Source organism: Erinaceus europaeus, chromosome 20 (assembly GCF_950295315.1).
Source record: "Erinaceus europaeus chromosome 20, mEriEur2.1, whole genome shotgun sequence".
NCBI lineage: Eukaryota > Metazoa > Chordata > Mammalia > Eulipotyphla > Erinaceidae > Erinaceus > Erinaceus europaeus.
Window position 1 is genome coordinate 16,018,823 of NC_080181.1, and position 21,846 is coordinate 16,040,668.

At 54.8% G+C, this 21,846-nt stretch overlaps 1 protein-coding gene across 1 annotated transcript in view; it reads right to left on the minus strand.

The window, feature by feature from the left end:
* Nucleotides 1–21,846, minus strand: part of CEP164 (centrosomal protein 164) — an 87,727-nt gene that overhangs the window by 3,149 nt on the left and 62,732 nt on the right. Inside the window, exons 11-28 of the mRNA XM_060179999.1 lie at nt 19,328–19,396; nt 15,482–15,567; nt 13,830–13,985; nt 12,754–12,870; nt 10,219–10,335; nt 6,882–7,091; nt 4,004–4,135; nt 3,703–3,919; nt 2,593–2,670; nt 2,397–2,498; nt 2,185–2,307; nt 1,377–1,520; nt 1,191–1,274; nt 1,043–1,111; nt 705–859; nt 523–616; nt 374–432; nt 89–275 (exon numbers count right to left, since the gene is read on the minus strand). Coding sequence (XP_060035982.1) covers nt 89–275; nt 374–432; nt 523–616; nt 705–859; nt 1,043–1,111; nt 1,191–1,274; nt 1,377–1,520; nt 2,185–2,307; nt 2,397–2,498; nt 2,593–2,670; nt 3,703–3,919; nt 4,004–4,135; nt 6,882–7,091; nt 10,219–10,335; nt 12,754–12,870; nt 13,830–13,985; nt 15,482–15,567; nt 19,328–19,396 — 2,199 coding nt within the window. The remainder of the gene's footprint in view (nt 1–88; nt 276–373; nt 433–522; nt 617–704; nt 860–1,042; nt 1,112–1,190; nt 1,275–1,376; nt 1,521–2,184; nt 2,308–2,396; nt 2,499–2,592; nt 2,671–3,702; nt 3,920–4,003; nt 4,136–6,881; nt 7,092–10,218; nt 10,336–12,753; nt 12,871–13,829; nt 13,986–15,481; nt 15,568–19,327; nt 19,397–21,846) is intronic.

Sequence of the window (21,846 nt, forward strand, 5' to 3'; positions counted from 1 at the left end):
TGTACACACTCTGCTGCCCATCCAGGGAGCCCCCTCACCACGACTGCTGGAGGAGAGGTCAAAGGTGAGTGATGGGACAGCTCCTGACCTCCTCCAGGGCCTGGATGCCCGATGGGTCCATGGTCCCATCCTGGCCACTGGCCAGCTCTTGTCGCCAGAGCTGCTGGGCGGCCTTGAGCGCCGTCTGCCGCTTCCTCATGGAACGTGTCTGCCACGCCAGGAACTCCTTGGCATTCCGCAGGGCCAGCCCTTCTGTGGAGAGGTAGTGCTGGACACTGCAGGCAGGGAGGGGTTAGTGAGCGAGAAGCCTCCTGCCCCCACCAGTGACCACCGTCACGTTCACCCCAAAAGAAGACAGGCTGTCAGAACTTACTTGTCCTTACACAGGTCGGTCTCCTGGTTCTGGGTAAGAGAAGAGGGAGCCTCTTTGCTCTAAGGGTGCAGAAAGGGACCCTTGAGTTCAAGGGGAGTAGATGGCAACAGGCTTGTCTATAGAGCAGGTGGGGGCACAGAGCAGCTCACCGTCTCCAGGGGCTTCTGTAGGTCTTCAATATGGAGACTGGGCTCGCACCTCAGGGACACCTCCCGCATCCTCTGAATTTTAGCCTCCAGGTCGCTGGTGGAGGGGAGAGGGTCACACGATGATACAGATCCGCCAGCAGATACACAAGGGGCCCCTTAGGACCCCCAGCCACGCCACCCACCTGATGCATGTCTGCAGCTGCTCACACTGTCTCCGCAGCACGCCCACCTGGGTCTCTAGCTCCAACTTGCAGGCCCGCAGATACCGGGTTGACTTCAGCAGGTGGGTATACTCCTTCTTCTCCTCCTCCAGGAGCTGGTGGGTGGCCAGGGCTTCCTGGGAGCAGAAGAGAGGAGACAGCCCAGCCTGTCAGAGCACCATCGTCCATCCCGGAGGCTGCAGGTTCAAGCCCCAGCACCAATGCCTTATGCCAGAATTATGCTCTGGTCCCCTCCTTCAGTAAATAAAAAGATCTTTAAAAGCTAAGATTGTCTGCAGGGTCAGTTATGGGGAACACACCTTGCTCTCCAGCGCCACCTGCCTCTGCAAGTCCAGGAGCTTCTGCTGCTCTTTCCGGGCACTCTCCTCCTGGGAAGGAAGTAACAAGGCCTTGGGATGCTCTCCAGACCCTCCCCTTTGTGGGTGGGGCTCCCATTCTCTGCCTTACCTGCACATCCAGCTGAGCCAACCTGGCCTTGACATCTGTAGTTCTGGTTTGAAGTTCCAGCTCTGTATCTTGGAGTTTCCTTTCCTGCACAGAAGTGGAGGAGGAAAGGGGAAAATAGCTCTGAGTGCGGAAAGGGGGAGCGGGCCCCAGCAGCTCAGGGCCCAGAGAGTAGCAGTGAGGCCTCACCTGCTCCCTATGCCGCCGCCGCAGGTCCTCAAGCTGCCGTTCCTGCTCCCGCCGCACTGTGTCCACTTCCCGCTCGTGGGCCTGGTGCACCCGCTCCAGCTCCCCCGTCAGGTGCCCCAGGAGCTCAGCCCGCTGCTTCCTCTCCTGTAATGGGGTGGGGGGCAGTGTTGGGAAATGGCCGTCGCCCCACAGCCCATGTCCTTAAGATCTGAGACGCCTGAGGCTGTGCTCAGAGGAGGAAATAGTATGACTCCTCTTCACAGCCACAACTGGGTGGGCAAGGTAGTCACCCACAGTTCACCAAGGCATCTGGGGTGCAGGTCGTTTCTGCAGCTACCACTTACTGCTCCCCCCAAACCAGGGTGGCTCACTGAGCCTTTCCGTGAGCACAGAGGCTGGAGGTGGGCAGACAAGAGGTCAACATTGCTTAGCTCTTGCCAGTCTCCCCTGGCATCCTAGACTTGTGACCAACTTGGAGGCATTCTGCACTGGAATCTTTGCCTGTGAGCTGGGGAGCTGCTGGTACAAGCCAGGCCTCAGGATCCTGCCTTTGGGAATGGAAGGGACACACCTTCACGAGTGCTGTGAGGACTGAGTAGGGAGCTGTTAACTACAAGGCAGGAAGAGAGAACGCTGTAGTACCACTACTGCTCGCTCTTGGCCCACGTGCTGGATGTTCTCAATTTTCCTGGAAAAAAAACCACTACTGGCCACCCACAGCATGGTGCTCAGGATAGAAACACAATCCCTGACAGCTAGGCCCCCTGCCCTGTAGCTGGAGGGGCCTGGAAGTGTGTGCTGGGGTCACCTCGGCTTCGTACTGCTCTCTGGCCTCTGCCACCACCTGCTGGTGCTCCTCCTTCATCTTGTCCAGCTTCCTCTCATGGTCCCGCTCCACCTCCTGGCGCTTCTCCCTCATCAGGGCGCTGAGCTACAGGGCAGACGCAGGAATTAGGGGGCGTCACACTCCCCCATCCCTCAGGTATACCTGTCACACAGTGTAGTGACGCACCCACTCACCTCCTGCCCATACTCCAGCATCTGCTGCACGCGCTGCCCCGCCCAGCCCAGGTTCTCCTGCAGCTGCACCTCCTCCATCCTCCTCTGGAGGCCAGCGACCACCTGCAGGGGTGCGCGGAGACATGACCCTCAGAACACTGCCGAGAGGTGATGGTGCCTCTTTCAGATGCCCAACCGTGCAGCGGCTGCACCTCACCTCTCTGTGCTTGGCCTCCAAGGAGGAAGACAGCCGCTCCAGCTCTACCAGATGTTCCTTTTCCAGCACGGCTGCTGCCTGGCAGACAACAAAATACCTGTGATGGACTCAGAGCAGGGAAAGAAGAGCCCAGAAGACCACCCCTAGCTCCCAGAAGAGAACAGCCCAGGCCCTGAAGTCCACCAGCAAATGAAGGTCCAAGTGAGGGTCAGTGCACCACTAACAGAACCCAAGCCCAAGGCGGGGGTGCAGTTCAGGGAGGTTCTCCCCCCACACTTGCTGCGAGTGGTCTCCAGGACTATGAGCTGAAGCTCTGGCCCTTGCAGCCTGGGAGATGGGCAGTGACACTGCACCAGATGTGCAAGCCTAAAGCCCCTGGCTCAGTCCCTGACCCCACCGCAAACCAGAGCTGAGCGGTGCCCTGGCTACTCCCTCATGGAAATAAATCTAGGGTAGGGGAGATAGCATAAATGATTATACAAAAAGACTTTCATGCCTGAGGCACCAAAGGTCCCAAGTTCAGTTCCCAGCACCACCATCAGCCAGAGTTGAACAGTGCTCTGGGGAGGGAGAAAGAAGAGATCTAAAGAGAAAGCCAGGTTCCACACAGCCTGAGTATAAGTGACTTTAGCTTTGAGCCTAGACATCACCCCTTGGACTATAGAAAGAGAGGTGTGAGAAGCACCTTAAGTGAGCTGACCTTTCACTATGAGATGGATAGAGGAGAAAGGTCACTGCAGCCACCCTCAGAACAGGAGACTCTTGTCTCAGGGCTTCTGGTCATATCACTTTTTTTGTCACCAATTTCCTTGCACGCCAGCAGGGAATGAGCTGAAGGCCGTGCATATCTGGTACATAGTCAAGCAGCCACCCCACCCCATTTTGGGGTGTTGGTTCTATGCACTTAGAGAAGAGGCGCCACAGCCCGGCTCTACCATGCGTGGAGCTCCTTTGGTGTCCAGGCCTCCTACACAGGCATGTACTCTACCAGGTAAGCCACCTCCCAGGCTTGGGCTAAGCTCTCTCTGCCCGACAACACCCTCTGCCACGTGCCCATCCCTCTGCCCTGCCATGGACACAAGCCCCAAGTTCCTCATCTGGGTCACTCACTTCTCTCCTTTCCGTCTCCAGCCGCTCCCTCAACTGCTGCAGGGCCTTCTCCTTCTCAGCCTCAAGAGCAGCCTGCTCTCTCCTCTCCGACGCCTCTCTCTCTCCCCGGAGCTGCTCTAGGACCTGCCTGTTCCTTGCTTCCAAGCTGGCCCTCTCGGCCTCCTGCACAGACTCCAGCTCCTCTCGCAACCTCTGCAGAGAAGCCTCCTTCGAGGCCCTGGGCAGGCAGAAGAGCACAGGGTGGGCCTGGGTGCTGAGACACAATCCCCCCCCCAACCGGGCGCCCATAGCACCCCCTCACCTGAGCAGGCCCTCATCGGCCTCTGCGCTTGACCGGACCTGTGAGCGGAGCTGGGACAGCCTCTGACTCTCCTCCTCCCTCAGCCGAGCCTCCTCTTCTTCGCTGGCTTTCTGCAGCCGCTCCTTGAGGAAACTGCGAGGGAAAGGCAGGTCAGCCGCCACCACAGGGGCTTCCTTCCTCTAGCCCAATCCCAACTCCAGGTCTCCAGCCTGTGGCCGGCTGTGAAGTCTTAAAAGACCAGCCTCCACCTCTGGGTCCCAGCGCCTCCCTGCCCCACCTGCAGGGGGAAGGCTTCATGAGTGGTGAAGCAGAGCTGCGGCTGTCTCTGCACCTCTCCCTCTCTATCTTCCCCTCCCCTCTCAATTTCTGTCTCTATCCAATAATAAAATATATTTTAAAAATAGCCAAACTTAATAAAAATCATGTTAAAATATTTTTCATTTTTATGAGAGATTAGAGCAACCTTTCAGTTATGGCAAATGCAGTAGAAGGAACTGAACTTGGAACCTCATGGGTGCAAATCCTGTGCTCTGCCAACAAGTTCTCTCCCCAGAACAAGCAGTGTGTGTGTGGGTAGCTGGGTGGTGGTGGTGGTCTTCCTTTCTTTCTTGTTCTGTATAATTCTACCACTCCAAGGCCACTTCTTTATTTACAGAGATAAAGGGAGAGAGAGCATAGCAACAGGCTTATCCTGGTGCTGTGACCTCCCTTTGTGGCACCAGAGCTTGGACCTCAGTCAGATGCATGGCGAGGTGCACTCTGTTTCTGTCTGTCCCCTGCCTGTGCTGCCTGGACTTCCTCTTCTGACTTGACAAGCCCACATACACATTGTCATTCGGCACCCAGATCCTTGCTCTCAAGAGCCATCTTCCCAACTCCAAGTTCCTCAAACAGCCTCTCTGTTCCTGTCACTATTTCAAAATATATACTCTATTTTCGATAGAAATGAAGGGGGGGGACGGAGGGGAAGAACAAGAGACCTGCAGCACTGCTGCACCTCTTGTGAAGCTTCTCCCCTGCAGGTGGGGACCAAGGGCTTGAACCCAGGTCCTTGCCACTGTAATATGCCACCGCCTAATCACTCCTCATATGAAATGTGTCTGTAAATTTTACACAGCAACATAGGCTGCCAGCATTGGAACATCAGAGATTATGTCTTTCCTTTACTGCTCCCTTCATCTTAACACCACACAGGCTCTTTCACTAAATAATTGCCACCAGGTCAGCCTAGGCGTCCAGAAGTTTTCCCAAGTGTAAGCTCTCTAGCCCTAGTAGGGAGAAGGCCCCACCCCTCAGAAGGACTCCTGTGTAAACGAAGCAGGTTCTCCAGGTAAACTACTCTACAGAGTCAGGCAGGACAGACCGCTTGGTCAAGGCGGATGACACTGCTCGTCTCAGAAGAACAAGAGCTGCATTCAGCGAGCAACTACCATGCTCCAGGCTCTGAGTCAGGTACCTTTGCCATGCTGGTGTTCTCTACAACCTCAGGCTGTTCAAAGTCCCCTCTGGACCTGGGAGGTTTGGAGGGAGGATGAAAAGATAGTCAGCCAAGCCCAGGGAGAAAGGAGATAGAGCAGCCCGGGGGAGGGCCGAAACCACCAGAATTTTCTCCTGGGGTACCTCTCCTGTAAACAAGGTCACACCTATTGGGTGGACCCTGCCCCAAGTTACAGCCAGCTGGAAGAGGAGCTGCTGTGGGGGTCAGTTCTGGGGGGAGGAGTGTCAGTCATAGCTCCTGTGGGGGTCATGACAGCTAGCAGGGCTGAGTAGCAGGTGCTAGATTTCTGTTTTCTCTAGGTGAAGTGTAGATGTTTTACACACTCTGCAGTGTGTGCTGTAAAGGCAAGAATCATTTTCTACCATTCAGATATTCCAGTCAAGATGACATGGTTTAGCCTTCAAGCTGTTAAGTGTACTTAGCAGCTCTTCAGAGCACCTTTCTCTGGGGACTGGGGGAGAGAGAGAGTGAGAGAGCATTGCCTGCTCTGTATGTCTCCTCCTAGACCCTCCCTCCCTAACATCCTTGATTTCACTGTCATGCGAGGCGGCTCTATAGCTAGAACCTACAACTGAGGGATGTGTGTGTGTCTGTCATGCTAATGGGACTTTTTCCAGGAAAACTCCTTTAAAGGGGTCTGTGATCTAGCCTGTTAGTTCTGTCCTCAGGCTTCCTGTTGGGAGCATGGACACAGTGGCTGTGCTGCACTGTGAGAAGGCCCTGCGTGCAGGCAGAGGGACTCAAGGCCAGAGGAGTCCCATACTCTATTGTGTCACCTGGCCAGCCCAGTCTCAGAAAGACAAAACTCTGACTGGTCTCCACAGCAGACACTCAGGACCAGCCCAGGCTCACAAGTCTTATCTGGGGCTTCCTGGCCAGCTCCTCGGAGAGGAGGCACTGTCAGCACAGGGCTCCGAGAGGGAGGGTGACATAGCAGTCAGGGAGACAGGCCCTGGGCCAGGACTTTCCGGTGCAAGGCGCCGAGTTCCACCCCTAGGCACCATGTGTGTTGGAAGGATGCTCCAGTTCCCTCTGTAATGATCACTATCTTAAAAAAGTAAAAGGAAAAAAATGAACAAGAGAGAGCAAGAATAGAAGGAAGGGAAGAAGGGGGAGAAAAAGAAAAGGAAGAAACCAAGCTCTGGAGGCCAAGTACCTGGGTCAATCTCAACCCTGCCATTTATTAGCTCTGCTGTGGGAGACAAGACTAGACCTCTCTGGCTCGGGTTCTCATCTGTGATTCTATAAAGTGGGGTTGGTAACACCATAAGAGCTTTTCTAAGGACTAAACAAATCTAGAGACAGCACAGGTGTCAGCAGAACCTCACACACTGGCTACCGGTTACCACCGAGGGAGGGAGGACATGAGGGGAGGGGCACCTGAGAGACTGCTCCTTCTGCTGGTGCAGCTGCAGCGCCTCCTCCTCCTGCTCCCGCCACAGCCTCTCCCGCAGCTGCCGCAACTTCTCGTGCTTCAATTCCAGAAGCCGCTGCTGCTCTTCCTCCAGCTCCCGGGCCACCACCTCCTCCATGGCCTTGAGAGCAGCCACTGACAACTGCTGAGGGGGGGCGGCAGGCTCTGCAGGTTGCCTGTGGGGGTGGGGAGCAGCATGTCACATGGGGTGCAGACAGCATCGCATGTGGAATCCCAGTGGAGGTCGCCCTTTACAGAGCACAGTCCCCCTGGTCCATGGGACAAGCCTGTGTGGCTGCCAAAGGCCCCTCCAGCTGAGGAACAGGGCGGCTGCAGCAGGAACGAGCAGTTCCCACTAGAAGAGCTCCTCCCGTGCCAGTCTTCCCACAAGGGCCCGCAGTTTGGAATGATTTTTTTTGGGGGGTGGGGGTGTCCCAGGGATTGAACTCAAAACCTCATACATAACAAGGTATGCGCTCTGCCACTGAGCTACATCCCCGGCCCAGCTGGCAGCTTGAGAGAATCAGCATGGCACCCCCGCCCCGCCAATTCCTGGAAAAGGAAACCAGCCACAGGAGTCGCACCCCTAAGCCCAGGGAGGAAGCGAGAGCAGGAAGGCCTCTTGTCCCCGCATCTGCATAGAGCGACTCTAAAATTTGAAAAAGGATGCGAGGAACTCAGAACTGGCCTGGATGCATGAGGCAGGAAGGGAGGTGAGGAACAGCACTAATGGTTTAGAGCTCAATGGTTAGTGCACCTGCTTTGTCCTGGACACACCCAGGTTAGAGCCCAGCCCAACATAGTGGAGGGAGCTCCAGTGCTGATGCCCCCATCCCATCTCTATTTGAAAAAATGCTGAACAGTAAAGCCCCAGCAAAAAAATGATAACAACAATAAAAGTCTATAAACTGCCTATAATCACAGCAGTGCTGTTCACAATACCCAAAGTATGGGATTAACCAGATATCCGTCGAAAGACCGGGTAAAGAAACACAGTACTATTCAGCCAGTAAAAAAGGATGACATTGCGCCTTCCAGGACCAAATAAATGGAGCTTCAGGTGACTGCTACTAGAAAGAAGGAAGTGAAAGACACACCAGAAGGCTTCAACTTACGCCAAGTAACTAAAACAAACATAGCAACAACTAGACTGATTGCTGGGACTCTGAAAACTAAGGCGGTTATAGGAGGGGTCAGGGAAGTGAAGAGGGGGCACAGGAACTTTGGTGGTGGGTGTGCTAAGTCTCATATACACGTATGTGTGAAACCATGTCCCTAAAACATCATAATATTGTAACCCCACATTAAATCAATAAAACATCAGAAGTAAAGGGTGTCAATAAGCTAATGAAGGTTATTATGTTGCTTACATTCCAGTTCTTAAAGAAAATACCAACAAACACTTGAGAGAGAACGCATCTCAGCTCCCAGAGCAGTTTTCCTAAAGGCATGGTCACTCTGGGGTCCCCAAATCCGATGCAAACATGGGTCTGACCATACACTCTCCACAGTGCCCGGGCTGCAACCTGAACAGTAACACGGAGACTGGGGCAGGAGTCCAACAAGGGCCAAGTCCCCTCTGCTGGAACACATACCCCTCCTCTTCACTCCAGCAGCAGCAGCACCACCACCGTGGAAACCCATTGCAGCTCCCTAGGAGCAGAGCAAGAAGGAAGACAGGGCAGGCTATCTCTGAAAAACCTTTAGATCTTCCCTCTCCCTCCCTACAAATCGTAAGTACAGCTACCGTGAGTGAGGCCTTCATGCCCGACTCTGGTGTCCCTGCAGCCCACCAGGCCGCTGTGAGACATGGCCGCCACCTCCAGCGAGGCTCCCGCTCCCGCCCTTGCCGTGAGCTCCCCTCAGCAGCTCTCTGCCTCGTCAGCCCTCCAACACATTTCCGACCTTGGCTCAAACATCTCTTTTCCCTGAGACGGTACCTTTTAATGTGTCTCCCCTATGAGCTGTGTCACTGTGTGGGGCCCTAGGGACAGATGCTGTGGAAAGATGGGACATCAGACATGGCATTCTGTTCCTGGGTGACACGCACCAGCGGGCCTGCCTGGGGGGGTGTTTCACTGGGCTCCCAGCTGAAGGTCCTCAGAGACGGTGTGGGGACTGGGAGGAGGCACACCCAGAGGAGGAGCAGGGGGGATGGAGGAGGAGGGGGAAGAGACGATGATGACAGCGGCGGCAGCACTAGGCCCATTTTCCAGGCCATTCCTCAATGAGTCCACACCAGTGCATGGCCCAGGGTGCTTCAGAGGAAGCATTTCAGGGTGACCATCAGACAGACCTAAACACATATTTGCAGGAAAGCAGGAGGGAGGAAGAGTGGAGAGACAGAGAGAGAAGAGTGGTACTCAACAGGCCCAAGTGGAAGGCCCACAACTCAAAGCAGATGAGAACCAGCAGCTCTTCAGTAGTCCGTGGTGACTGACTCATCTACCCTGACAAACACCTCGCTCAAGCTGCTACAGTAACAGGAGGGCGCCTTGGGTCCCAGATGCAAGACTTCCTTGCCCCTCTCTCCCGCCTGCCCATTGCTCCCAACTCCTACTGATATGATCTGACACCATCTGTGAAAATGGTAGATTCTACTAGTTTATTTCCTACTTTTTTCCTTTAATCATTGCCAGGGCTTCACATTTTTCAGTTTCATTTCTTTGTTCTGTTTATCCACCCCAGAGCACTGCTGAACACTAGCTTCTGGTGGTGACGGGGCTTGAACCTGGAACCTCTGGTGCCTCAGGCGCAAAGAAGGCCTTTTTGCATAACCACTGTGCCATCTCCCCAGCCTATAAAGCCAACCTTTTTCAGACTCAGAGACAGAAGGAGAGAGGAAAAGACACAACAGCAAAGAAGTTTTCATCTGTGCAGTGGAGGCCAGCTCGGGCCTGGGTCATGCGCTTGGCAGAGCAGGTGTGCTGTCCAGGTGAGCTACCTAGCCAGCCCTATTTGCTGCATTTCCTAATATGTTGATTTGTCCAGAAGCCTGCAGGCAGCACTGGGGAGGAGAGCTTGGTGCAAGGGCTGAAAGGCCAGAAGCCCCAGACTCAAATCTCTGGGAACTGACTCTGCCGTGGTGGGGTGGGGTGGGGTGTGTGTGTGTGTGTGTGTGTGTGTGTGTGTGTGTGCATGTAATAAATCTTATAGCATGAGCTCCTGCCTACAGAGCAAGCAAGTAAGCATGTCCTTTCAATTCAAACCCAGCCTGACTCCTACCTTCCCAGGCCACAGACACCCAGACACCAACCCCAACTATCCCCAGTAGTGAATCCCACACTCACTCAGGGTACTTACCCTGCCTTGCTCAGCCCTTCCCAGGGGAGCTCCGACACAGGCTGGGGGCCGTGCTCTCCTGGCCAGCTCTGCTCTCTCCCTGGGTGGCCCAGCACTGTGTGGCATGCCCTCTTCTCTCTGGGGACATGAGGAGCACATTGACCTTTAAATGGCACTGGCCCTTTTATATTGTTCCTCAGTCACCTCTGCAAATGAAAAACCCCAAACAAACAAGTACAAACAAGACACCAAAATCAAATAGTGACTCACTTCTGGTCTGGCTGTCACAGTTACTAAGAGGGACGTCACAGGCCTGACCAGACTCGGGAGAGGGGAAGCATTTGCTAAGACACTTGCAAACTGGAACCGCAAGGCCAAGAGCTGTGTCTCTGAGATGGGGGTGGAGGGCAGCCTCACTGGGTGGAGGGGAGCAAAATGGAAGGAGGACTTAAGACACAAGGCAGCCAGACGAGCCCCACTTCCCTCCCAGGGACCATGGGAAGGAACCCCACTGACCTCTGCCCATGTCACTCCTCTGAACCCCTCCTGTACTCACAGAAAGCACCCTGAGCTGCAGTGCACAGGCACCAGGGCCACCCAGAGTGGACACTGCACCGATGGAGGGAAGGGAGCTCACCCAAAAAAATAGGCTCCCCTCCCTCCATCACGCCTGCAGTGCTGAGGTGGAGGCAGGGGACTGAGTTTGGGGGACACCCTGGACACCCTGCCCCCGCCCCACAGTGGCTCTGCTCTGTTCGCCTCACAGAGGAAGAACTCGCCACCCAATCCCTGCTCTCCAAGCAAAGTGTCAGAGGCCACAACAGATGCTCTGATCCTGTCCTAATTTTGGACCTGACCGGCCAACTCACTTCACCTTTCTGAAGCTCAGTTGCCTGATCTGTAAAGGAGGTAGAGAGGGAGGGGCCAGGTGGTGGCATGGCTGGTAGAAAGAACATGTTACCATGTGCAAGGAGCCAGGTTCAAACCGCAAGTCCCCACCTGCACTACTTCCTTGAGTAGTGGAGCAGGACTGCAGGTGTCTCTCTCCCTGTCACCCTCTATCAGAAAGAAAGAGGAGGCAGCCAGGTGGTTGTGTACCCAGTTGAGCACACATAATACTAAGCACAAGGACATGAACAAGGATCCAGGTTCAAGCCCGACGCCCTACCTGCAAAGGGGACACTTCACAAGCAGTGAAGTAATTCTGCCGGTATCTCTATCTAACTATCTATCTATCTCCCCCTTTCTCAATTTCTCCCTGTCCTATCTAATAAAACGGGGGGGGGGGGGGGGATGGCTGCCAGGAGCAATGGATTCATAATGTTGGCTCTGAGCCCCAGCGATAACCCTGGTTGCAAGAAATAAAGAAAAAAAGGAATGAAGAAAAAAATAAAGGGAAAAAACAAAGAAAGGAAAGAAAAAAGAAAAGAGTGAGATGGTAGGGAGGGGAGAAAGAAAGAAGCCACAGGAAATAGTGGAGCCGTGCAAGCACTGAGTCTCAGTAATAACCCTCGTGACAAAAAGAACGGGTGGAGAGAGAATGAGAGGAAGAAGCTAAAATGATTACTCCGTTTCGCAACTACTGGTGGAGGGCAGGGAGACAGCACAGTGGCATCACATTTGCAGGCCTGGGACCCCAGTTTAATCCCTAGCACCACTCTATGTCAGAGTTGAGCTGTGATCTAGTCTCTCTTAAAAATAAATTGGTGAGGGGGAGAGGGCAGGTAGTAAAGGACACAGAGAAACATATGGAGTGCAGGGGGTGGGAAGTGGTGCACCCGGCTGAACTCACACATCACAGTGAACAATGACTCAGGTTCAAGCCTATGGTCCTCACTTGCAGGAAGCTTCAGTTGGTGAAGCAGTACTGTCATCAGATTTCTTTCTCTCTCCCTCTCTCCCTCCCCCTCCCTCTCAATTTCTGTCTCTATTCAAAATGAAGAAATTATTTTTTAAAAGGTGCTTATGCAGCAGCATAGCACAGGACAAATGCTTGGGATCCTGAGTTTCATCCAGGTGCCACTTAAGACAGAGAGAATGGCTCTGGCCATTCTCTCATTAACACTTTCTAACGCAGTAAAAGCTGGTGTGACACCAGCGGGCTCTGAAGCTGGACACAGCAAGTACTGTGCGCTGTGACTCCACTCCCAGGAAGCTGGGCAGGGAGCAGGGCTAGACTGGACTGCACAGGGCTGTTCACAGGAGAGAAGCTGTTCAAGTCTGAGGCAGTGGCTATCAGCAGTTTACACATGTGCCAACAGCCGAGGGCAGCATGTTCCCAGCTGGGTGCACTTAACACCCTCAGTAAGACAGAAAAGCCATGCTGGATAGAGGGGTCCCCAACTGGGTAGAGGAGATTCCGGGGAGCTAAGCTGACCCCACGGAGGAGGAGTGCCCATGCTGAGAACTCTCATGGCTGCCCCAGAACTGAGGGCTCACTCACTGCCCCTATCCCTATGCAGCGCCCCGTTCCCACACAGTGTGGATGGGCAATCCAGCCACCCCACCCTCCCATGATGGGGACAGAAACAGGACAACACTAAAGCTGCCCCTTACAAGTCTGGCGAGTCAGGCGGGGTGAGGCTGAATGCCTCCTTCTCCTCGAACTCTTCTGCCTGGGGCTGCTGCTCCATGCCCCTCTCAGGATCACTAGATGGGCTGGGGGCTTCCTCCCTGGACAGCAATGAGGAAACAACAGAGCTGAAGCAGCAGAGAGGCAAGAAGCTTGCTGTGGGCAACAGCTGTGACAGGGCCCAGGGAGGCAGCCTTGGCAGTGTCAGGACCTACAGCCAGGCCATGGATGCTGGTGTCCAAGCCCTGCTCACCTGAAGCCTTGAGGCCCTGCTCCCCTGAAGCCCTGCTCCCCTAAAGCCCTGCTCCCCTAAGGCCCTGCTCCCCTAAGGCCCTGCTCCCCTAAGGCCCTGCTCCCCTAAAGCCCTGCTCCCCTAAAGCCCTGCTCCCCTAAAGCCCTGTTCCCCTAAAGCCCTGCTCCCCTGAAGCCTTGAGGGCCTGCTCCCCTGAAGCCCTGCTCCCCTGAAGCCCTGAGGGCCTGCTCCCCTGAAGCCCTGAGGCCCTGCTCCCCTGAAGCCTTGAGGCCCTGCTCCCCTGAAGCCTTGAGGCCCTGGCTCCCCTGAAGCCCTGAGGGCCTGCTCCCCTGAAGCCCTGCTCCCCTGAAGCCCTGCATCACCGGAGCTCTAAGCACTGAGCTTCATGCAGCTCAGCCCAAGCACTGGAGCAAGCCCTCGCCAGGTGCACACCAGGCCTGGACCTGTGGGGAAGCCTGGGGCCTTACACACATCGGACTCCCATGGGTTGCTGACCCAGCAGAGGTGGGGTGATGACTGGGAGTAAGGGACTAGGAGAACGTGCTGCACATGGCCCGCCCAAGATCCCACAGGCAGCACTGCGGCCCCTGGCAGGGAGATAGCCAGGTCAGAAGAGATGCTTCCACAGTTGGGACATTCTAAGGCTCCCTGATCAGCCTCTGCACCCCAATTTGAGCTACACACTGAGTGTGAGGAAGAAGCTGTTGCTTAGAGGCTGCAAACCTGCCCAGCTCTGCAGGCCACCTACCCCCTCAGCCCCCTCCATGGAGCTCTGCCCCAACCCCGGGGGCTGTGACGCACCCCTACCTCTGCAGAGAGAGCGGCAAGAGAGGGCTGCTTGCAGAGTCCTCCTCGGGCTCCTCCACCCCGTTCTGCTCGGGCTGCCCCTCGGGCCCGTCCTCCTTGGCCTGGCTCTGGAGGGGACCCTGGAGCCATGTCTCGTGCACAAGTGGAGAGGACAGCCTGGACAGACCAGAGGCTGAGTCACACCCGCACCCCCCACCTCACCCCACAGAGCAGGAAGAGGATCTCAGAGCACAAAGTGGGTGCCTGCATCTGATCCTTCTCTTTGGCCTGAAGCCTGAGAAGCCACATGGCCACGCAGCCAGGGAGCGGGAGGGGCGACCCCTTGCACAGATGCCCTTCCCCATCCCTGTGTAGCACACGCCCAGCTCCACTGTTAGAGCTGCAGCACTGCTGAGTCCCTGGGCTGCCATCACAGGGGCCAGAGCAAGGGAGGGAAGAAGTATCAAAAAGAGGGGGTCAGGCGGTGGCGCAGTGGGTTAAGCGCATGTGGTGCAAAGTGCAGGGATCGGCGTAAGGATCCTGGTTCAAGCCCCCGGCTCCCCACCTGCAGGGGAGTCGCTTCACAGGCAGTGAAGCAGGTCTGCAGGTGTCTGTCTTTCTCTCCCCCTCTCTGTCTTCCCCTCCTCTCTCCATTTCTCTCTGTCCTATCCAACAACGAACAACATCAACAATGGCAATAATAATAACCACAACGAAGCTATAACAACAAAGGCAACAAAAAGGGGGAAAAAATGGCCCCCAGGAGCGGTGGATTCATGGTGCAGGCACCGAGTCCAGCAATAACCCTGGAGGGAAAAAAAAAAAGTAGCAAAAAGGGAGCCAGGCGATAATGCACCTTAACTAAGTGCACATATCACCACTCACAAAGATAAGGGTTCGAGCCTCTGCTTCCCACCTGCGGGGGGAGAGGAGGGAGGAGCACTTCACAAGCAGTGAAGCAGGTTTGCAGCTGTCTATCTTGCTCTCTCCATCTCTATCTCCCCCTCCCTCAATTTCTGTCCTCTCAAGAATAATAGAAAGGTGAAAAGGAAAAAAAAAATGGCCACAGGGAGTGGTGGATTCATAGTGCCAACACGGAGTCCCAGCAATAACCCTGGTGGCAATAAGAATAATTAACTTAAAAAAAAAAAAAAGTAAAGAAGCCAGACTCAAGCCCTGGTCTAGAAAATGCACAGAGTCATCACTTTAAGGAAGAATTCTGGCAGCTCTTTTTAATATCTAAAGGTGGAATGGCCACCCACCTCCCCTCCCAGGGCAGTGGCCCTTCTTATCACAGCTGGAGCTAGAGGACCCAGAGCCACATGCATACAGTTGGCTGGAGTCATTTCTACAAGGCACGGAAGGCCCTGTGTCACAACTCCAAGTGGTCAACCCTGGCGCTCAGCTTCAGCAGGGCCAGCAGGATGCATCAGCCTTGCACACACTCAGCTCAGTCCAACCCAGTGAAGGGGCCAGAGCCACATGCACAGGCCCACAAATGCATCAGCACCACCACCCACCGGTGTTGAGGCAGAATCAGTCATGTGTGCACACGTAAGCACACACACACACATACACACACGACTGCATCACCTGCCTCAGGCAGCAGCACATCAGCAACTCTGCCCAAGTCCCCACCACCCAGGGTCTCCAGGGCAGTGCCCGCACACTACCTCTCCGAGCCTCCGGGCCGCGGGCTGTGCTGCTCATCCGGGCTGCCCTGGCTGTCTTCCTTATCTTCTCTCCCCAAGCTCTGGGCCTGTGAGCAGGAAGCAGTGGAAGTGTGTGTGTTTGGAGGGCCTGCATTTGGGGCCCTCGAGCCCATGTGCAGGAGGGAGCATGGAGGGGTGGCTCTGGGGTGGGTGGGGATGAGGCACACAGAGGGAAGCCTCCCCAGCGCTGGCGAAACCCCGGACCCACAGCTGCCCCTGGGCCAGCCCTGCTGGCAGGAAGATAAGCCAGTGCCATCGAGGAAGAGCCAGAAGCCAGGAAAAACAATATTGCCTCCTGCTGCTGGGAGCTTTCATGGCCAGTTACAGGGAAAGCAAAGACATTTGTGAACAACCCCCCATCCACAGGGTCCTCAACTTCTAGTGCCAAAGTTCCACGGAGATGCTAATTAAGTGGCAGATTGGGAGACACATGCTGCAGTGAGAAGAGGAGGCTCTGCTCCAGATGCAAGGGAGCGGGGAGAACCCTCTGCTGCACTCCAAACCCCCCAAGCACCCAGGTCCCACCAGCACTGAGACACCGTTCCCTGTCCCTGATCATCACTACCCACCTGAGGGGGAAGAAAGCCTGTCACTCATTTTAACACTGACTTCTAGACCCATTCAGCAAGCTGGCAGGAGAGAGGGCTATCTGGGGCATTCTGATAGTCCCTCTAGGGGCTGGGCCGCAGGGATGCAATAGGGCAGTGGGCTGGATCCAACCCTTTGTTCCAGCACTTCCTACCTGGGCATTTGTCTCTTCTGCTACAAGGTAGAGTGAACGGCAGCTCAGGGGTCTGTGTGGGCCTGAGACCAGGCCGTTGGGCCCAGGAAAGGCAGGTCACAGGCTCACCGGCACTCTCACTCCTCTCCCTGGGCCCCAGCATAAGGCAAAGCAAGCTCCATCAGTGCTCACCCAAGGTCTCGGGCCTGTGCTGAGGACCCAGGGGCTAACACAGAGGCAGAGGCGGGCCAGGCTGCCACCCCACTGGGACCTAGTCCTGCGCCTGAGCCCCAGCAGCTGAGGTCAACTCTGCCATCCGGATGGATGAGGAGGAGGCAGGGCCTGAGCTAACAATCAGCTCCCCCAAGTCACATCAAAAATAGATGCGCTGGGAGTCAGGCGGTAGTGCAGCGGGTTAAGCACACGTGGTGCAAAGTGCAAGGACCAGCATATGGATCCCAGTTCAAGCCCCCGGCTCCCCACCTGCAGGAGAATTGCCTCACAAGTGGTGAAGCAGATCTGTAGGTGTCTGTCGTTCTCTCCCCCTTTCTGTCTTCCCCTCCTCCATTTCTCCCTGTCCTATCTGACAACATAAATAACAACAATAATAATAACTACAACAGTAAAACGAGCAACAAAAGGGAATAAGTAAATATTAAAAATAAATTTTAAAAAAATAGATGCACTACTACAACAATAAAACAACAAGGGCAACAAAAGGGAATAAATAAATATTAAAAAAAAAAAATAGATGCACTACCCATGAGTGCCTCCCTGGCCCGCAGCAGACAGGCTCCCCCCAGCCCACCGCTCCTCATCCGTCAGCCCAGGCAGTGCCCCACTCACAACCTGCCTTCAGCCAAGCCACACAGCGTGCAGCAGGTCACATCATGCTCCGTCTCCAGACACAAAACCGCACAGGCCAGTGCACTTAGCACAACAGAAGATGGCAATGAAATGGGAAGACGGTAACAAAAATGAGGGGAGGAAGCTCCTGAAAGGACTTGCTCCAGACAAAGGCTTTTGTTTTTCTTTGTTCTTTTCCTTCCTTCCTTCCTTCTTCCTTCCTTTCTTTACTTTCTTTTTTTTTTTTTAATGTGGAGCTAGGTGAAAAAACCAGCGCCTCATACACATTAACCCTGAGCCACCTTCTTGGCCCAATTTTTAGTCTTCGTTGCTAGAGGCAGAGAAAGGAAGCCCCACCACTTCTGTCCTGGGTGCTACCCACAGTGCTTCCACATGGTGCCAGGGACTGAAGGCATCCAGGGCCCCGGGCATGGGAAGCACGTGTTGCACTGCCCAGTTACCGTCCCCAGTCTCCCTCTGCTACATCCCAGCACCTCTGCGAGAAGCCAAACTCACCTCCCGGCAGAGAAGAGGAGAGCTGCCTGGGGGAAACTGACAGAGGGTCCTGTAAGCAGAGTTTCACTTGATTCCTACTCATCTGCCCCAGAAAAGGCATCAAACAGGAGGCAGGCAAGGAAGGCTGCAACGCACAACCTAAGCTCGGCCGTTCCTTCTAAAACTCAGTGTTTAGGACTCACCACGATCATGATCCTGACCATGGCGAGGATCTGAAAGGGGCATGATAAAACTGATCAAGTGCTATGCTCTCGATGAGTCATCCAATTTACTCTCACAATTATTCTCACCAGCATTGCAAAAACAAATGCTATGTGAGCAAAAGTGAATCTGGCTTAGCTCTCAATCTGCCCTGGCCCTGAGGGAGAGGCAGATGACATGAGGTAAGCGAGGACTGCTCCCATGTTGGCCCACCCCACCGAGGCTGGCTCCCTGCCTGAAGATGGAGGAGCTGGAGCCTGAGCCCCACCCAGGGGCCAAGATGGACACACAGGAACCCGACACTGCTCCTCCCATACCTCCGCCCCCAAGCGGGTCAGAAAAGGCAGCTTAGCTGCACACCCAGGGGCATGACCCACAGAAGCTGCAGGTCTCATTAGATCTTAGGTCAAACCTCAAAATGTACCTGTTTTCTCAAAGCCCTCAAGGAATTCTGGTTCTAACCAGGTTCTAGAGCCAGAGGAGGGGAGCTCCAGCTCACCTGCCAGCTTAGTCCCTTACCACCTGCCTTGTCATGTTTCAGGCCTCCGACGGTACAAATGGGGCAACACAGGCCAAGGAGGGCCAGTGAAAACTTGCCCAGCCCGAGCCAAAAGGAGCCTGTGGGTTGGCCTGGCCCCTACACTCACTGCACCACGGTAGGCAGAGGCTCAGTGCTCACCACACGCCGCCTCTGTTCCACCCCACAGACTTCCATTTCCTCCCTTTAAATGTGCAGAGACACAGCCTAGCTAGCACAAGGTCCTGAGTTCAATCCCTTATGTCCCCTGTGTCAGAGTGCTGCTCTGGCCTCTCTCACGTGTGTGTGTGTGTGTGTGTGTGTGTGTGTGTGTGTGTGTGTGTGTGTGTGTGTGTGTTCTCTGTCTCTCTCTCTCTTGTGAATATATAAATTTTTTTATGCAAAGACGGCCAGAAACTCTCCTAATAAGCCCACAGGTGATCTCTTTGGCTTTAAACTCCTTGTGCACAGTGTCTGGGTCCTCCATGTGCCCTACTTGGGCCAGATGCCAGCCATAGCCCCTGCCCACACAGAGCTGACATCTGGCAGGGAAGGCACAGGACCAATAGATGAAGCAGCAGTACAGGAGGGGTCCTAAGGGAGGAGGTGGCTTCATGACCAGAAAGAGTTCAGTGGAGAAGGCAGCAGGCCACAGGCAGGCGGAGTGAAGAAGGTGGTGGCTAGTGCCCCCAGGAACAGTGGGTGGTGACTGAGGGTGAGGCTGCACAGGCCAGGCTGGGAAGCGCCTTCAAACAGTCTACACGGCTACACACCGGAGCAGGTGGGCCACCCTCCACAGCTAAATGGGAGGACAAAGAAAGCAAGGGACAAAATGCCTGCAGCCCCACTGAGTCGCAGAGTAGGAAGAGCCCATTCATAGGCACAGTGAGGGCCAGGCCTTACTGACCAGGGGGAAGGGAACTCCCAGAGGTACACCCCAGAGTAATCCAGGCTCAGCTCTGGGTGACACCAAGCACAGCTAAGTCCATGGCCCGGCGAGACTCACCTCCCAGCGAGCTCCATCCTGGACCGGAGAGAGCGTGCTGACGTCCAGCAGGCCCCGGAAGCCAAAGTCCTGCAGATATAAGAGAAGAAGTCAGGAGTGGGGTGGTAGCGCAACGGGTTAAGTGCACATGGTGCAAAGCGCAAGGACCAGCATAAGGATCCCGGTTCAAGCCACCAGCTCTCTCTACCTGCAGGGGAGTCGCTTCACAATCGGTGAAGCAGGTCTGCAGGTGTCTCTCTTTCTCTCTGTCTTCCCCTCCTCTCGCCATTTCTCTCTATCCTATCCAAAAACAACAACAACAACAATTACAACAATAAAACAACAAGGGCAACAAAAAGGGAATTAAAAAAAAAATCTTAAAACAAAAGAGAAGTCACCACCCAGCACCCCCAACTCCAACCACCCAACACCCTGTGTTCCAGGCACCGTGCTAAACCTGCCACCCTCTCCTTGGTGTAGCACCCTAGGTGGAAGGTGACAGTCAGAGCCAGTGCTCACCACCAATTCCACACGCTGAGCAGGCCCTGTGACAGTCTTATCTTGGAGCCTCAAAATCTCCACAACCAAATCATGGGGACAAAATCAGCCTTCGAGACTGAGTCTCTGACACACGTTCCCCAGGGGAGGAAACAGGCCCCAGCAACAGCGCAGAGGAACTGAGTCAGCTGAGGGGTAGGGGCAGGGGGGTCCTGGGGCAGGGAAAGGCAGGGAAGCCAAAGCCAGAGCTCTCTGGGAAACATGCTGCAGAACCTGTCAGCTTCCAGCTCTCCCTCTAGCCAGGGCCAAGCCAAGGCCCCTGGAGGGGAGCGGGGGTACCCTGAAGGCCTGGGAAGGAGGCATGGAGGGTACCTCAAGAGGTTCTTCCCCCTTCCCATGTGGGCACTCTCAGCCCAGTGGGGCTGTCTTTGGGACAGGCAACGCCAGCCCCCCGCTGCCCTCTGACTACCCCAAGATGGGATCCTGCCCCCTCCAAGACTAAGAAGTGGTGGATCAGAGGGACAGCTCTGTCACTATCCCTGAGAGATGGGGCTATCCGGCCAATGTCTAGTCCTGCTGGCAGTGGCTTCCTCTGTCCACTCCCATGGAGAAGAAAAATGCTGGGGCTGGGGGGGTTGGGGGGCTGGGGGTGCTGGGCGGTAGCACAGCAGGTTAAGCACAATGGCGCAAAGCACAAGGACCAGAGTAAGGATCCCGGTTCGGGCCCCTGGCTCCCCACCTGCAGGGGAGTCAGTTCACAAGCAGTGAAGCAGATCTGCAGCTGTCTGTCTTTCTCTCCCCTTCTCTGTCTTCCCCTCCTCTCTCCATTTCTCTCTGTCCTATCTAACATAACAATACCAACAATAACAGGAACAATAACAAAGGCAACAAAATGAGAAAAATGGCCTCCAGAAGCAGTGGATTCATAGTGCAGGCACTGAGTCCCAGCAATAACCCTGGAGACGGGGGGGGGGGGGGAGGAAGAGGAGGAGGAGGAGGAAGAGGAGGAGGAAGAGGAGGAGGAGGAGGAGAAAAATGTTGATGGGTACACTGCTCCACATGTGGCTCCTCTGGAAGGGAGCTGTGTTCCAAAGACTGTGGCACGGCCATTCTTCACCAGGGATTCTGCCAACCATGACTTTCTGCCTTTGCATCCTAGCCTGGGGGGGCAGGGGGTGCTGCTTCTTTGGTGACATTTTCTTTGCATTTTAGTTCTACTCCACTTAATGCAGCTGCCATCTGCCTCCTAAGCCCCTGGCTCTGTGAGGGGCTAGAGCACACAGCCTCCTAATTCTTCTGCACCCCCTCGCGTCATTACTGCTCATCCCTGGCCGTCTCGCACTAATCCCTTCCCTCTCATCTGCTCCTGCAAACAGATGGAGCACGGCTGCTAGAGGTGATGCTCTGCCAAGAAAGCACCCAATGACTCCCTTCAGACAGTCCTGGCAAGTGAAGCCGGAACACAGCAGGCAGGGCGGAAGGTCTGGGACAAAGAAACCGTACTTGTTGACATTTTGGAGCAGTCTTAACTTTTGGAAATGAAACCACAGGATCCCTCCCGGCCAGAGCCTGAGGTCTGGTCCTCACCACAGCCCAGTGATCCCATGAACACAAGCTCACACATACCAGTCTGCAACCCATGGACACATCATACATACACACCACTAGTCTGTAAGCTCCTTAATTAGGATACCCGTCCTCACCACAGTTCAGTGATCCCAAAAAGACAGACAGGAAGACAGACACACACTCTCCCCACCTCCCCCAGAGTCAAGTAATATTCTCACTACAGCCCACAGACAGTCCACACAGTAGTAATAGTCATATGAACTAACAATGTTTACATGCTAATATCTGACATACTTTGGGGGGAGTGTCCCCAGGACTTTCCACCTACAATTTCACCACTTCCAGTGGACCCTCTTTTCCCTTTTTCAGAAAAAAGATAAAGGGTAGAAAGGAAGACAGAGACACCACAGCAGTCCTCCACTGCTTGCGAACTGTCCGCTCCCATATGGTAGCCATTTAGTGAGTACTCTACT